The sequence below is a fragment of the Carcharodon carcharias genome, chromosome 10 (assembly GCF_017639515.1).
Source record: "Carcharodon carcharias isolate sCarCar2 chromosome 10, sCarCar2.pri, whole genome shotgun sequence".
Classification (NCBI taxonomy): domain Eukaryota; kingdom Metazoa; phylum Chordata; class Chondrichthyes; order Lamniformes; family Lamnidae; genus Carcharodon; species Carcharodon carcharias.
Window position 1 is genome coordinate 169,641,751 of NC_054476.1, and position 16,357 is coordinate 169,658,107.

General features: G+C 43.0%; 1 protein-coding gene across 1 annotated transcript in view; it reads left to right on the plus strand.

Moving 5' to 3' along the window:
- Positions 1 to 16,357, plus strand: part of aifm4 (apoptosis inducing factor mitochondria associated 4) — a 75,004-nt gene that overhangs the window by 51,965 nt on the left and 6,682 nt on the right. Inside the window, exons 12-16 of the mRNA XM_041196733.1 lie at positions 7,725 to 7,840; positions 8,165 to 8,236; positions 8,354 to 8,417; positions 8,535 to 8,611; positions 14,572 to 14,689. Coding sequence (XP_041052667.1) covers positions 7,725 to 7,840; positions 8,165 to 8,236; positions 8,354 to 8,417; positions 8,535 to 8,611; positions 14,572 to 14,689 — 447 coding nt within the window. The remainder of the gene's footprint in view (positions 1 to 7,724; positions 7,841 to 8,164; positions 8,237 to 8,353; positions 8,418 to 8,534; positions 8,612 to 14,571; positions 14,690 to 16,357) is intronic.

Genomic DNA, 16,357 nt, shown 5'->3' on the forward strand with positions numbered 1-16,357 from the left:
TCTCATTCTTCTAAACTCCAATGAGTACAGGCGCAACCTACTCAAAATCTCTTCACAAGAAAATCCCTCCATACCCAGGATCAACTGAGTGAACCTTCTCTGGACTGCCTCCAGTACCAGTATATCTATCCTTAGATAAGGGGACCAAAACTGTTCACAGTATTCTAGGTGTGGTCTAACTAGTGCCTTGTATAGTTTTAGCAAGACTTCCCTATTTTTATACCCCATTCCCTTTGAAATAAAGGCCAACATTCCATTTGCCTTCCCTATTACCTGCTGAACTTGTATGCTAGATTTTTGGGATTCATCCACAAGGACCCCCAAATCCCTCTGTGCTGCAGCTTTCTGCAGTTTTTTTCCATTTAAATAATATTCAGCTCTTCTATTCTTCCTGCCAAAGTGCATAACCTCACATTTTCTCTGCAGTCCTGCCACATCCAGTCATGAATGGTGGTGGACAATTAAACAACTCACTGGAGGAGGAGGCTCCACAAATATCCCCATCCTCAATTATGGAGGAGCCCAGCACATCAATGCGAAAGATAAGGCTGAAGCATTTGCTACAATCTTCAGCCAGAAGTGCCAAGTGGATGATCCATCTCAGCCTCCTCCGGAGGTCCCCAGCATCACAGATGCCAGTCTTCAGCCAATTTGATTCACTCCATGTGATATCAAGAAACGGCTGAAGGCACTGAATACTGCAAAGGCTATGGGCCCGTGACAATATTCCGGTAGTAGTATTGAAGACTTGTGCTCCAGAACTCACTGCACCCCTAGCCAAGCTGTCCCAGCACAGCTACAACACTGGCATCTAACCGGCTATGTGCAAAATTGCCCAGGTATGTCCTACACACACACACCAGGACAAATCCAACCCAGCCAATTACCACCGCATCGCATCAGTCTATTCTCGATCATCAGTAAAGTAATTGTAGGGGTCATCAACAGTGCTATCAAGCAGCACTTGCTTAGCAATAACCTGCTCACTGACACCCAGTTTGGGTTCTGTCAGGGTCACTCAGCTCCTGACCTCATTACAGCCTGGGTTCAAACATAGACAAAAGAGCTGAACTCCTGAGGTGAGGTGAGAGTGACTGCCCTTGACATCAAGCTACATTTGACTGAGTGTGGCATCAAGGAGCCCTAGCAAAGCTCAAGCCAATGAGAATCGCGGGGGGTGGGGTGGGGGGATCTCTTCACAGATTGCAGTCATACCTAGCACAAAGGAAGATGGTTGTGGTTGTTGGAGATCAGTCATCTCAGTTCCAGGACATCACTGCAGGAGTTCCTCAGGGTAGTGTCCTCGGCTCAACCATCTTCAGCTGCTTCATCAATGACCTTCCTTCCATCATAAGGTCAGAAGTGGGGATGTTCGCTGATGATTACACAATGTTCAGCACCATTCACAACTCCTCAGATACTGAAGCAGTCCATGTCCAAATGCAACAAGAACTGGACAATATCCAGGCTTGGGCTGACAAGTGGCAAGTAACATTCACGCCACACAAGTGTCAGGCAATGACCATCTCCAACAAGAGAGAATCCAACTATCGACCCTTGATGTTCAATGGCATTACCATCACTGAATCCCCACTATCCACATCATGGGGGTTACTATTGACCAGAAACTGAACTGAACGAGTCTTATAAATACTGTGGCTACAAGGGCAGATCAGAGGCTAGGAATCCTGCAATAAGTAATTCACCTCCTGACTCCCCAAAGCCTGTCCACCATCTACAAGGCACAAGTCAGGAGTGTGATGGAATACTCCCCACTCACCTGGATGAGTGCAGCTCCCACAACACTCAAGAAGCTCAACACCATCCAGGACAAAGCAGCCCACTTGACTGACACCACATTCACAAACATTCACTCCCTCCACCATCAATGCATAGTAGCAGCAGTGTGTACCATCTACAAGATGCACTGCAGGAATTCACCAAGGCTCCGTCAACAGCACCTTCCAAAGCCATGGCCACTAACATCTAGAAGGACAAGGGCAGCAGATAGATGGGAACACCACCACCTGGAAGTTCCTCTTCAAGTCACTCACTGTCCTGACTTGGAAATACTTCGCCGTTCCTTCACTGTCACTGGGTCAAAATGCTGGAACTCCCTCCCTAACAACACCATGGGTGTACCTACACCACATGGACTGCGGTGGTTCAAGAAGGCAGCTCACCGCCACTTTCTCAAAGGCAACTAGGGATGGGCAATAAATGCTGGCCCAGCCAGTGAAGCCCACATCTCATGAGTGAATAAAAAAAACATTATATTTCATCTGCCACGTTTTTTGCCCACTCACTTAACCTGTCATTTACCCCTGTAGACTGTGTGTCATCCTCACCATTAGCCTTCCCACCTATCTTTGTGTCATCCGCAAACTTGGTGATTCACTTCCCTCATCCAAGCCATTAATATATATTGTAAATAATTGTGGCTTCATTATTGATCCCTGCGTCACTCCACTAACCCTAACCCCTTATCCCAACTCTCTGTCTCCTATTAGTTAGCCAATCATCTATCCATGCTAATATAGTTACCCCAACACGATGGGTTCTTATCTTAAGTAGCCTTTTATCTGGTACTTTTGGATATCCAAATATATTACAACTACTGGTTCCCCTTTATCTATCCTGCTTGTTACCTCCTCCAAGAATTCCAATAAATTTGTCAGGCATGACTTCCCCTTCATGAAGCCATGCTGATTCTGCTTGATTATGCATTTCTAAATGCTTTGTATTACATCCTTTATAATAGGGTTTAACATTTTCCCAAAAACGGATGATAAGCTAACTGACCTATAGTTACCTTTTTTTTTGTTTCCCTACCTTTTTGAATAAGGGTGTTACATTGGCAGTTTTTCAATCCTCTAGAACTTTTCCAGAATCTAAGGATTCTTGGAAGATTACTACCAGTGCATCCACAATCTCTGTAGCTACTTCCTTTTAATATTCTAGGATGTAACCCATCAGGTCCAAGGGACTTATTGGCCTTTAGCCCCATTAGTTTCCCTAGTACTTTTTCTCTAGTGATAGTTATTGTGTTTATTTCCTTCCCCCTCTTGCCCCTTGATTATTTAGTATTTTTGGAAGACAGTGAAGACTGATACAAAGTATTTATTCAACTCCTCTGCCATTTCCTGGTTCCCCATTATTATTCCCCCAGCCTCATTCTCTAAGGGACCTACGTTCACTTTGGCCTCTCTCTTCCTAGTTATATATTTAAAGAAGCTATTATGGTTCATTTTTATATTACTTGCAGTTGGTACAGCTGAATTATTTAAAAATCCCAGAGGGAAACTTCAAACAACTGTCATAACCTGTAATTTTAAGTGTTATGTTTGAGATACGACTCTAAATTCAGGAATCAGACCACCAGTTCTCCAGGTTTTACATTAAACTAAATGAAACCTTTTTATTAATTTGCACAGGTTAACATATATATATACACATGGTTACAAATTACTACTATCTTAACTTTTAACAAATTCCCAAACTAATTTCCATTAAGGCAACAGCAACCCATAGACTTAACCAGACACCAAGCAAAGCATTTTCACCTTACAAATTCAAAATGAGGCTCTTTTCACTTTGGTTCCTGTGGAGTCAGTTGGAGGCTTACAGCTGCCTTTTGATCTCACATTGCCTCTGCTCTGCACACCCAAAAACTGCTGAAGTTATACCTACCACCGCCTATTGAATGTAAATTCTCATTGTATCACCAGCCTCTTCTAACAACAAAACCCCTTTCATAGTACCAATGTTATTAGTAATATAAACATATTGCTTGATATCTGCTAGCTAGGTGGTAGTTTTCACCCCACTTCTTGAATGCTCTATTCAAAAAATGCACTTTATCTCTCCCACATATCAAAACTAGTACACATCAAAGCACCCAGACTAACTGGCTTTAATCCAATTAAGACACACCCACAGACTAAACCTCTATTTTAAAATATTTTCCAATAATATTATATACATTAATAGTTTCATAACACTTCCCAATTTACCCTCAAAGTTTATTTTAACCTTCTTTATTACTTTTTTGGATCATCTCCCATTGGTTTTTAAAACTTTCCTAATCCTTTGGTTTACCACTAATCTTTGACACATTGTATGTTTCTTTCAATTTCATACTATCCTTAACTCCCTTGGTTAACCACGGCTGGTTTATCGTCTCCCTAGAATCCATCTTCCTCACTGGGATATATCTTTGTTGTGAGTCATGAACTATTTATTTAAACATCTGCCATTGATCATCAACCATCTTTTCTGCTAAACTCCTTTCCCAGTCCACTCCAGCCAACTCTGCCCTCATTCCTCTGTAATTACCCTTATTTAAATTTAGCACAGTTGTTTCTGACCCAAGTTTCTCACTCTCAAACTTAATGCTAAATTCTACCAGTCACTGTTTCTTAGGGGATCTTTTACTCTGAGATCATCTGTTAAACCTGCCTCACTACACATTACCAGATCCAAAATAGCCTGATCCCTGGTTGGATCCACAATATATTGTTCTAGGAAACTGTCCTGAATACACGATGAATTCTTGCTCATGGCTACCTCTGCTGATTTGATTTTCCCAATCTACATGAAGATTAAAGTCACCCATGATTAATGTACTGCATTTTTATATACCCTCATTATCTCCTGATTTATTCTCTGTCCTACAGTACAGCTACTGTTAGGGGGCCTGTAGACTACTCCCATCAGTGTCTTCTTCCCCTTGTTATTTCTTACCTCCACCCATATGGATTTCACATCTTCCGATCCAAGATCATTTCTTGCTATTGTAATTATTCCATCTCATACTAACAAAGCTACCCCACCACCCTTTCCTTCCTGCCTGTCGTTTTGAAAAGTCACATACCCCTGAATATTTAGTTTCCAGCTTTGATCTCCTTGTAACCATGTCCCCATAATGGCTATAAGATCATACCCGTTAAGCTCTATTTGTGCCGTGAATTCATTTATTTTGCCCCCCTGCAACTCACCTCTGACTGTGCTTCCTTGCACCCCCAACTCACCCCAACCACTGTGCAGCCCTTGCCCCAGCACAGCAGCCAGCTGGGAAAAAGCAACTTGCCTGTGCCATCACCTGAATGCGCAACACCTCTTCCTTGAAGTTGAACAGGTGACCCTCGCGAGCGCTGTGGAACGTTAGTGTGCGCTCATTTTCAAGTTCCCCTCGAAGTTCAGCTTGCCATTTGCACACATTTTAAATGCTGTTATGAAACATGCACAATGACATGCGCGATGAACCAGTGTGGGGAGCAGGATTATAATTATATGCAGATGTATTGGAATGATGTTCCTGATGTCTGATGGCAGGAAACATGGCTCGCCATTGACAGGTGGAGCGAACGATTGCAAACTAGTTTCACGATGTAGTGGTCTTTTTGGTCTTCTTGCCATATTGTTCACTCACGCTGCCGTGACACCTGCACCAATGGGGACAGAAAGAACCTGCCAAAGTTTCTCATCTTTCTTCATTACTCAGACTACAAGTACTGGAAATCAACTTCATGGATTTTCTGTCTATTTACAATGCTTGCACATTTCCCTTGTGTCTCAGTGACCCAACCTGGACACAGTTTATGTGGTATGGACTGACTAGAGCAGTGTCCAGTTTGATCATGACTTCCTTTGACTATATATTCCTTTTTGCAATACAGTTCAACTTTCCATTAGTTTGTTAATTGCTGGACATGTTGAGCACTAAGTCTGCTAAGGTTCATAGGTCTTTTTCAACTTCATCCTTAGCTATATCAACCATTTATGGAGTTTGTTACACCCATTTTTTAATCCTATGAGAAATACTTTGCACGTTTTTATTGAAGTTAATCTACTATCTGACCATCTGCTTCCTTGCAAATTTTGTCCAGCTTATTCTGCGTTTTCTGAGCTGCCTCTTTCAATTCTATTGCTGCTGCTTAAACTGGTTTAATTAATTCACAGTGTGTTTCTGAATCAAAGTCAAAGTCAAATAATCAAAAGATTCAGATATCCTAGTGTAATCTGAAGCCAATAATCTTAGGATTTCTTAATATTTTAGACAGTGAAATTGCTTTGAGCTGAATGATAGGTTTGTTTGTGGTGTTATATGTCACATTGCAGATGTGCACAGCAGAGTTTTGGGGTAAAGGCAGCAGCATTGTAGCAACTACAATAAAAACTCCTCCTAGGCAGTGATGTCTATTTTAAGTGTTTGAAAGATACTATATGGCGTCGACAATTTAATGATGGGTCAGCTGTGGACGACCCCATTAATGGTGATCAAAATCTTTCTATCTTTGTCTATTAAGAAGATTAAAGACATAGGGTGGAATTTTCTGTGCCCTTTGACACAGGCATCATGGTGGGCATGAGCAGACAATATGGTGGGAAGACCAAGAATCGGTTTGCAATCGTCCGCTCTGCCCATCAATGGCTAGCCCTATTTCCCACCGCCACACGTCGAGAACTTCATTTTAATACATCAGACCATTATAAGCACTGCTCGCCAGAATCACCCCTCATGCTGGATCATCTGAGCATGTCAGTTTGACTGCACGTCGATGTGTTTCACAACTGAACATAAGCGACATGCGCCTGGTGAGCTGCATTTCACTTGGGACTTTGAGGTTTGTTTGCCTACCTTGCTTTAGGCAGCACTCACAGCCATCAGCACCAGGCTTCACAGGCACCACATCACTTTTAGGGGGGTTCACACAACCAGCCCTAGGGTTGGGGGGGGTGCTGGGTTTTCAACAGCTGCAGGACTCGGGGGAAGGGCGATATCCCATGGTGTGTGAGGCCAGATGGAGATGAGGGTGCATGTGAGAGAGTGAGTGGTGATATCCCTTGAGCTGGCAGTGAGTGAGATGCCAGTGAATGTGTGACGGGCTTGTGAGTGTGTGAGATCAGAGTGATGAGATGGTTGCCTTACCTTGGCAGCACAGATGAGATCATTCATCCTCTTTCTGCACTGGACGGAGGACCTTTTCTGTGCAGCATTGGCACTGACCACCACTGCCACTGCCTCCCAAGCCAGAGTGGTGAGACTGATGGACCTGCAGCCAGAGCAGGGTTAGAGGACATAGCGGCGGGCTCCAACGATGTCCAGAAGGTATCCCAGGGATGCGTCACTGAAGCAGGAGGCTGCAGTCTTCATGTCTTTCAGGGCCATGTCTTCTGTGCAGCAGTCCCGGGCTGGAAGCGCTGAGAGGTGTGCACACAGCTGCAGTTTAGATATGGTGCCCAGTGTGAGGAAAAGGCGAGGTGATGACATAGCTGGGGAATCAGCTGCTTGCCAGCGAAATAGCGTGTTTCCCGGGAATGCATGATTAGTAGGGTGGGATTGGGACAATATAGTGCGAAAATCTGCCATTGAAGCCAGCAGGCAAAACGTCCTTTTTCCCACCCACTACTGTACTTAGTGCAAATCTGGGATGATTCTGCCCCCAGATTTATATAGTACCTTTTATGCCTACCCTGTAGAATAGGCAGGTCCTCACTTAAATGCCTCATTTGAAAATCAGCACCTCCAGCAATGCAGCACTCTCTCAGTGCCACATTAGAGTGCCAGCTTAGATTTTATGCAAACCTGTTGAGTGGAACTTGAATCCATAACCTACTGTCTGTGAGCTGAGTGAGCTGCCAGGGAGCCATGGCTGGCATGCTGCTCCATAAAATGAAGCCATGGAAATATTTCTCTGAAGAATTTTACTCTCATGTTCCAGGAATGGAGGTAGCTGCCTATCTAGCTGAAAAAGCCAAGTCTGTGTCGGTGATTGGCACCAGTGAGGTCCCATACCAAAATGTGCTGGGAATAGAGATCGGCAAAGCTATAATGAAGTTAAGTTGAAACTCAAATGTCTGAAATGCAAACGATTCAGAAGATACAGATAGCATGGTCGGAAATGGTAGATCAGAGAAAGTTCTGAAAGGAAACTGCTGTTTTGTATTTTCTACTTTCTCCATTTTGTTAACTTCTAACTTATGTCAAACTTTTCAAAGTATTTTATTACTGTTCAAGAAGAGTACTTAGACCTGCTGCAGTTATCCTCAGCTTTTAATATAAACTTTACATGGTCTCCACTGTCCTGTGGGATTTATAAGAATAAAATAAAATGTGGAACTTTTAACTTGGTATTCTAATTTTAAACCTGTAAAATTACAGATGTTTGAACAAGAAGCCATTAAGTTTTACATGCTGGATCATGTGACTGAGCTAAGGGGAGAGGATGGATTGGTAAACCCACTAAATATTTAATTATTTAAATCTACAACTGTTTCCTTATATTTTTGCACACTGTTTCAAGTTCTGTACCATGTGTTTGAAAAACAATTGCTTTTCATATATTTACAGTTGAAAGAAGTTGTCCTTGCAAGTGGAAAGGTTCTCCCATCAGATATCTGTGTAGTTGGAATTGGTATAAACTTCTTCCCTTTTAACTAGATGCCTTGTTAGAATCTTTTAGTTCTTCTGATTGCTGGTGTTCTCAAATCTTGTTTTCTTTTGCATGAATTGCTTGCTGCCTTGTGGAAAGGAGTGACACCTGCCACCAGTTTCCTTAATGGAAGTCCTATAAAGACAGATTCAAAGGGAACAGTTGTGGTTGATCAGGTGAAGATTGTCTTATCTTGAATTCTTTTACCTTAATATCAGTCATCTTAAGGGGTAACACTTTCTGTATGAGATGATTGTATGCTACATTTTTTAACATGCACCCCTCTCCCATTTTAAAGTTCAAATGCAGAAGTAAAGCTTTCCCCAGTGTTTTTATTGTTGCCGTTCTCCCTCCCCACATGGATACAAGCAAGTCCCAACTGTCAATTTCCAGGGTACTTTCCAGGGATTCTTCCTAATGCATTGGTAATGGAAATTATCTGACGCATGGAGAAACTCAAAATAAGGGATTCCCTCAGGCAAGAGCTTCAAGACTTTTTATAAATTGTCTGTTTCCTGTAAAGCGGGAGGTCTTTGATTTATTTCTTGTAAGACTGTGTAGAGGTGCATGTATTGTGGGATGATAAACCAGGATAGGTTGGTGAAGATGGCAGTATGGGTAAATGAGATTTTGTGCTAGTCATGTAAACAAGTGGGAGAATTTTGAGCAAGTTGGAGTTTATTTTTATTTAACTCACTTCTATGAGTCTTTATGAAGGGAGGGGGATTGGACATCAATGCAGAGGTGCTGGAATAGTTAAGCCTTGAAGTAATACACACGTGTAATGGTTTCAGTGGCTAAGGTGGGGATAGTATTACAGAGATGGAAGTAAGCAATCTTGGTGATGGACAGGGTGTATGATTTAAAGCTTTTCTAAACATTGAATATTCTGAATGATCTGGCTTAGGGTGAGAGAATGTCCAATGAAGAGGGATAGAATCAATGGCAGGGGAGCAGAGTTTGTCGTATGGAGCCAGATGACTGATTCAGTCTTCATGATGTTGAGTTAAAGGAGTTTGTAGTATATTCAAGACTTTATGCTGGATAAGCCATTTGACACAGTGGAGATGGTTGAGGGTGGTGGTAGAGCAATTGGTTCAAGCTAATCTTGTGCCTGCAGATGCCATCAGTAAAGGGCTGCATATAGATCAAGAATAAAATAGAATGGACAAAGGATAGGCCCTTGAGGACTAGAGAGATGTCAATGTGGGAGGCAGGAGGGAAACTATTACTGGAGATGTACTGGTTGCATTCGGTAGGGTAGGAACAAACTAATGCATGGGATGCCCCATAGCTTTGGATGTTGGTGGAGAGGTGCTTTAGGAAGATGGCACAACTAGACAGTTGTTTGATCTCTCAGGGAATTGAGGGATATGGGGAGTGGGTGAGAAAGTGGACCTGAGGCAGAATATCAACTATAAGGGGCTACTGTTGCTCCTATTTCTTATGTTCTTATGACCAACAATAACAAATGCTGCCAAAAGGTCCAGGAGCATAAGGCAAGATGAAACATCATGATTACAGCACAAAGGGTGCATTAAAGATTTTGACAAAAGTAGTTTCAGTGCCATGTAAGTGAAGAAATCTTGCCTGTTGGAATTCAAACAAAGTTTGGGATATTTTGCTGTGGGATTGGGAAGTGACACTTTCACAGACCTCCGAAAGGGAAGAGAGATTGGAGATGGGGAGGTCATTACATTGGTCTTTTATGAAAGGGGATAATGGCAATATTTTTGAAAGGCAGAAGGATTATGGGTGAAAGGAGGGAATTATTTATAATGGAAAGAAAATGAGTGAGCTGGAATTGAAGCGGAAGGGAACAAGAGCATGGATTACGTGATTTTGGAGAGATGAGTAGAAGAGAGAGAGAGAAACATTTCAGAAGGTGTGGGCACAGAGTTAGTGGCCAGGAGTTGTGGGAGAGTTTAGGGACTGGGGTTTGTGGATGAGGGTGATAAGGAAGCGGTGGAGGTAACTGTGCAATTTGGCCATCTTTGATTTAAAGAAACCCATGACCACCTCATGTGACATTTGGAACAAGGAAGGAGAGTTTCGGGAGGTGGCTAGTCATTTAGAAAAGAGCTTGGGATGATCTTAGAATAGTCAGCAGGGTTGGTTGACAGAGTGGAAACATGGTAACGCTTGGCATGATTAACTAGATCTGGCAATTGATAAGACCAGTTTTGGGCAGAGTGCTAAAATCTGCACTCCTTGGGCGTTGAGAGAGTTGAGGTGGAGACTGTATTGGGGAAGTGATGAGTGCAGGAAACTGTGATTGGTTTGCTAGAAATATGGGCATGAAGACAGATTAGGGAACTACATGAGTGGCAGAGGTATAAAGTTGGGAGAGTGACCAAAGTGAGGAAGTTGAGAATTAGGGAATGATTTATGAGAGCAGGGGTGAATAATGAGGATAAAGGGGGGAAAGGATGGTCCTGGTGAGAGTGAAAAAAGATAAATGGTCGGTGATACCTTTGTCAGTAAAGAAATATTACAAAGGCTGTGAGAAATGATAGTCAAGGAGATGGTCAGTGATATAATTGGGGAGTGAATTTAAAGGGGCAGGTTGAGAGAGGAAAAGAGAATGGTGAAATTTAGGAATGGGGAAAGATAGAAGAGGATCAGGTGTTCAAAAGAACAAGAAAAATAAGGGGAAGAGCCTTACGGAAACTTAATGATGATGAAGCAAATAGTGGAAAGAATAGCCAAGGTGGGGGGGGGGTCTCAATAAGGATCAAAAAGTGAGTATGAATCAGGTTTCAGTTAGTGCTATAAAATTGAAATGTAAGGGCCATTTTAGCAATATAATGAATTTTGTGAAGGGAAATGCAGAGAAGAATGGTGAATGCTGATTTGGCAGAAGCTGGGTAGGCAACAGTGGAGAGAGAAAACAGGACAGGAAGTTTGAAAACTGATCCCTGAGGAATGCTTCAATCAAGATCTTTGCCAAGGGTAAAAGATGGGATTAAATTGAGTTGCCATTTTGGAAGGTCCATATGCCATGATGGGCCTGATAAAAAATATAAAGGGAGGTACAGAGGAAAGTAGCATATTTTTCTGAGCAAGCCTGGAATGAGGGCAGAAAACCAGTTAGGCTGGTGAGGGAATCTTTATTTTTGCATTTAATTTGTAGGTTTTTGAGACAGAAGGAAGCAGGGACAGATCCTCTTGGAGAAGACGAGATAAAAAGGAGATCTGATGGAGGTGCTCAAAATCATGAGGTGTCAGGACCGAGTAGGTGGGGAGAAACTGTTCCTTTGGAAAGGATTGAGAGCTAGTGGACATCAAGTTAAGGTTTTTAAAATATTTGTTCAAGGGATGTGGGCATCACTGGCTAGGCCAGGATTTATGCCCATTCCTAATTGCCCTTGTGGAGGTGGTGGTGAGCTGCCTTCTTGAACTACTACAGTCCACAGTGATGTTTGGAAGGGAGTTCCAGGATTTTGACCTAGTCACAGTGAAGGAGCGGCAATATATTTCCAAGTCAGGATGCTGTATGACTTGTGGTGGGTTCCCATGTGTCTGCTGCCCTTGTCCTTCCAGGTGGTAAAGATGCTGTTGAAGGAGCCATGGTGTGTTGCTGCAGTGCATCTTGTTCATGGTACACACTGCTGCTACTGTGCTTCAATAATGTATGGAGTGAATGTTTAAGGTGGTGAATGGACTGTCAGTCAAGTGGGATGCTTTGTTCTGGATGGTGTTGAGTTTCTTCAGTGTTGTTGGAGCTGCATTCATCCGGGCCAGTGGAGAGTTTTCCACCACACTCCTGACTTTTGTCTTCTAGATGGTGGACAGGCTTTGGGGAGTCAGGAGATGAGTTACTCTCTGTAGAATTCCCAGTTCTGACCTGCTCTTGTAGCCACAGTATTTATATGACTGGTCCAGTTCAGTTTCTATTCAATGGTAACCCCCAGGATGTGGATGGTGGGGGATTCAGTGATGGTAATGCGACTGAATGTTAAGTGGCTATGGTTAGATTTTCTATTGTTGGAGAACTTCATTGCCTGGCACTTGTATGGCATGAATATTATTTGCCATTTACCAGCCCAAGCCTGAATATTGTCCATGTCTTGCTGCATATGGACACTGACTGCTTCAGTATTTGAGGAGTAGTGATTGGTGCTGAACATTGTGCAATCATCAGTGAACATCCCCACTTCTGACCTTATGATGGAAGGAAGATCATAGATGAAGCAGCTCACAATGGTTGGGCTGAGGACACTACCCTGAAGAACTCCTGCAGTGATATCCTGGAGCTGAGATGACTGACCTCCAACAACCACAACCATCTTCCTTTCTGCTAGGAATGACTCCAACCAGTGGAAAATTTTCCCCCTGATTCCCATTGACTGCAGTTTTGCTGGGGCTCCTCGATGCCACAATTGGTCAAATGCTGCCTTGATATCAAGGGCAGTCACTCTCACCTCACTTCTTGAGCTCAGCTCTTTTGTCCGTGTTTGGACCAATGCTATAATGAGGTCATGAGGTGAGTGGCCTTAGTGGAACACAACTGAGCGTCAGTGAGCAGGTTATTGCTGAGTGAGTTGCCACTTGATAGCACTGTTGATGATCCCTTTCATCACTTTGCTGATGATCGAGAGTAGACTGATGGGGTGGAAATTGGCTGGGTTGGATTTGTCCTGTTTTTTGTGAATAGGACATACCTGGGCAATTTTCCACATTGCCGGGTAGATGCCAGTATTGTAACTGTACTGGGATGGTTTGGCTAGGGACACAGCTAGTTCTGGAGCATGAATCCTCAGTACTCTTGCCAGAATGTTGTCAGAGCCTATAGCCTTTGCAGTATCCAGTGCCTTCAGCTGTTTTTTGATTTCACGCGGAGTGAATCGAATTGGCTGAAGACTGGCACCTGTGATGCTGGAGACCTGTGGAGGAGGCCAAAGTGAATCATCCACTCAGCACTTCTGGCTAAAGATGGCTGCAAATGCTTCAGCCTTGTCTTTGCACTGATGCTGGGCTCCCCCATCATTGAGAATGGGGATATTTGTGGAACTTTCTCCTCCAGTGAGTTGTTTAATTGTCCACTGTTGTTCACAACTGGATGTGGCAGGATTGCACAACTTGGATCTGACCCATTGGTTGTGGATCATTTAGCTCTGCCTATTGCACGATGCTTCCGCTGTTTAGCATGCAAATTGTCCAGTGTTGTAGCTCATCAGGTTGACACTATCAGGAGCGGTGCTACTGAGCCACTCTTGGTGATGGACATTGAAGTCCCCCACCCAGAGTACATTCTGCCACCCTCAGTGCTTCCTGGTGTTTGACAAAAGGGGCAATGACAGCATGAAGAAAATCTTTTTTACCCTGGGAGTGGTTAGGATCTATAGTGCACTGCCTGGAGACAGATCAATTGAAGCCTTCAAAAGAGAAATGTATCATTATCCGCAGAGAAAAAATATGTAGGGTTATGGGGAAAGGCATGTGGGTGGAACTAGGTTAGTTCTTACAGAAAGTGGCATGGAAATGATGGACCGAGTGGCCTCCTTCTGAATGTAGCACTACTTTGTTTGTATAAAACCTTCTTTGTTTTCCCAATAGATTCAAGTCACTTGAATAGCTGCACCTACTAACTGTCCATTCCTGACAGTTCGTGTTTTTAATGCCACCTTCACTTTGATTAATTTCTGTAACTTCTAGATAAAACTCTAAAGGGAATTGTCCCCTGGGATTTATTGAAATGAAAGTCTTTGATATTAAAATTGCGTTACATCCCATCATAGCACTGAATCTGAATCTGGAAGCCTTCCCTGGACCAGTCTTCCTTCCATTGTGTGTTACCAATAGTCCAGTTTTATCAAAACATATGGAAAAATTGATCCAATGATGGTGCACTACATTTGAGACTGAAGAAACTAAGCACTCTTCATATTACAAAACAGGCCCATTAAGGCCAGCAATGTGGTTGACTCTTATGTGCCCTCTGAACAAGGGCAATTAGGGATGGGTAATAAATGGTGGCCTAGTCAGCGATGCCCACATCCCATGACTGAAGAAAAAAGACTGATTGGAGCAGAAGTTGAACTATATGGAATTTTGTGGCAGGCTGAATATAATGCTGTGATTTGGATTGTACCAGGAAAGTGATTATTCTCTTTTTTTTGGCTCTTCATTTCAGTTCATGCAGACCAGTGTTGCTAAAGTATTTGCAGCTGGGGACATTACTTCATTTCCACTACCACTGCAAAATAACCAGAGTGTTAATATTGGTCACTGGCAACTAGCGCATATGCAAGGTAATGAGATGGTCATGTGAAAAATATTATTTTAGAAATTGCAGTTTGGAATGAAAATTTTCCTATTTCTTTCATCAGTGTTTTCTACCACAGAAGGAGGCTTTTTGGTCGGTTTTTGTGTTTGGAAAATAATGTAGGCCCTGTTGGCTGAGAAATAGGCTTCTACCTGGTGTTGGTGGGATAGCTCACTCTGTAGGCTGAAAGAGTGCAAACCAAAATATGTTTGTCCAATCTCGACCCAGATCCTATTTGGACAGAAGCTACCCCATGGAACTCAAAAATTCAGCATTAGTTGACATTGTAATTTGGAGAGGTCACATAGGTAACTGGTGTAGAAAATGAGATGTTACGTTGTTCCAGGAAGGTGAACTCTTCTCAGAATGCCATTTAGGCAAAGGAGTGTAGCTAATCTTGAGCTGCTTATACTGATGCTGGTTGTTAAAAGTGGAGAAGTGCTCCATCTGGTAACATTTACATCCTTACGCTGAATATTTAAAGAAAATATCAAAATCAAAATTTGTGCATGCTGCAGTTAGGTAGAATGCTGATCTCTGGTTATGTTAATTGTAGTTGGGCAGATGCCAAGCTGCCACACACATCACCAATGTTGCCCTTCCCCATCAGACAGATCCATTGTACTGGGTGTCTACGAAGCTGGCTGTGGACCAGAACAACTAGAACAACTGTGAATATTTCCCATTATGTAGCATGTATACAACTTTGTTTTGTGCTCATTAAACAAAATGTCAAGGAGGATAATATTTCTTTACTCCCATCCATCATGTTTAAAGTTAAGAAACCATCACTTTGGTTTCAGAGGTATTTTCCTGTGGGAGGAGGGTGTGGCCTCCACAATTGATGCTTGATCCTTGGGAAAATGTTACTGAGACTCGTCGCAAAGTTAAACTACTTAATGCACTTTAAGAACATAAGACGTAGGAATTACTTACAAACGACAAAAGAACATTCAAGCAATGTCTTGATTTTAAAATTCTCACCTTTGTTTTCAAATCCCTGCATGGCCTAACTTCTCCCTATCCCTGTAATCTCCTCTAACCCTCTGAAATATCTGCATTCATCTAACTCTGGCCTCTTGAGCAACCCACATTTTAATTGCTCCACCATTGGTAGCTACACCATCATTTATCTGGGCCCTAAGCTCTGGAATTCCCTCAATTACACCTCTTTGCCTCTCAACCTCTCATTCTTCCTTTAGAACACTCCTTAAAACCTACCTCTTTAACCAAGTATTTGGTCATCTCTAACGGCCAGGATTTAACAGAGACTGCCAGAGCGGGCACGTTGTCAGGGGTGGGGTTGAGGGGAGAGTGGGGTGGGGGTGCCGGGAGAATCGGATGGGTGCACCCACTTCTGATTTCCAGAATTAGGAAAGTTATGCACTGCTTAGGGGGTGGGAAGGGCCTGACACAGGAATCCCATCCCTCGGATGGGATGTCAATTATCCCTGAGCCCACAGGGATCTAATTATGGCTCAGAGATTTAACAGGATTCTCACAGGTCTCCTGTGGCTGCTGAAGATCCACCAGACCCTGTCAGATTTGCCAGTGACCTATCGGGGGGTCCCTCATTCACAGGCACTCAGTTCCCGATTGGACCTGGCATTGGGAAGTGGGGTCTGCTGAAAGCCCTTGCACCTGACCTCCCTCA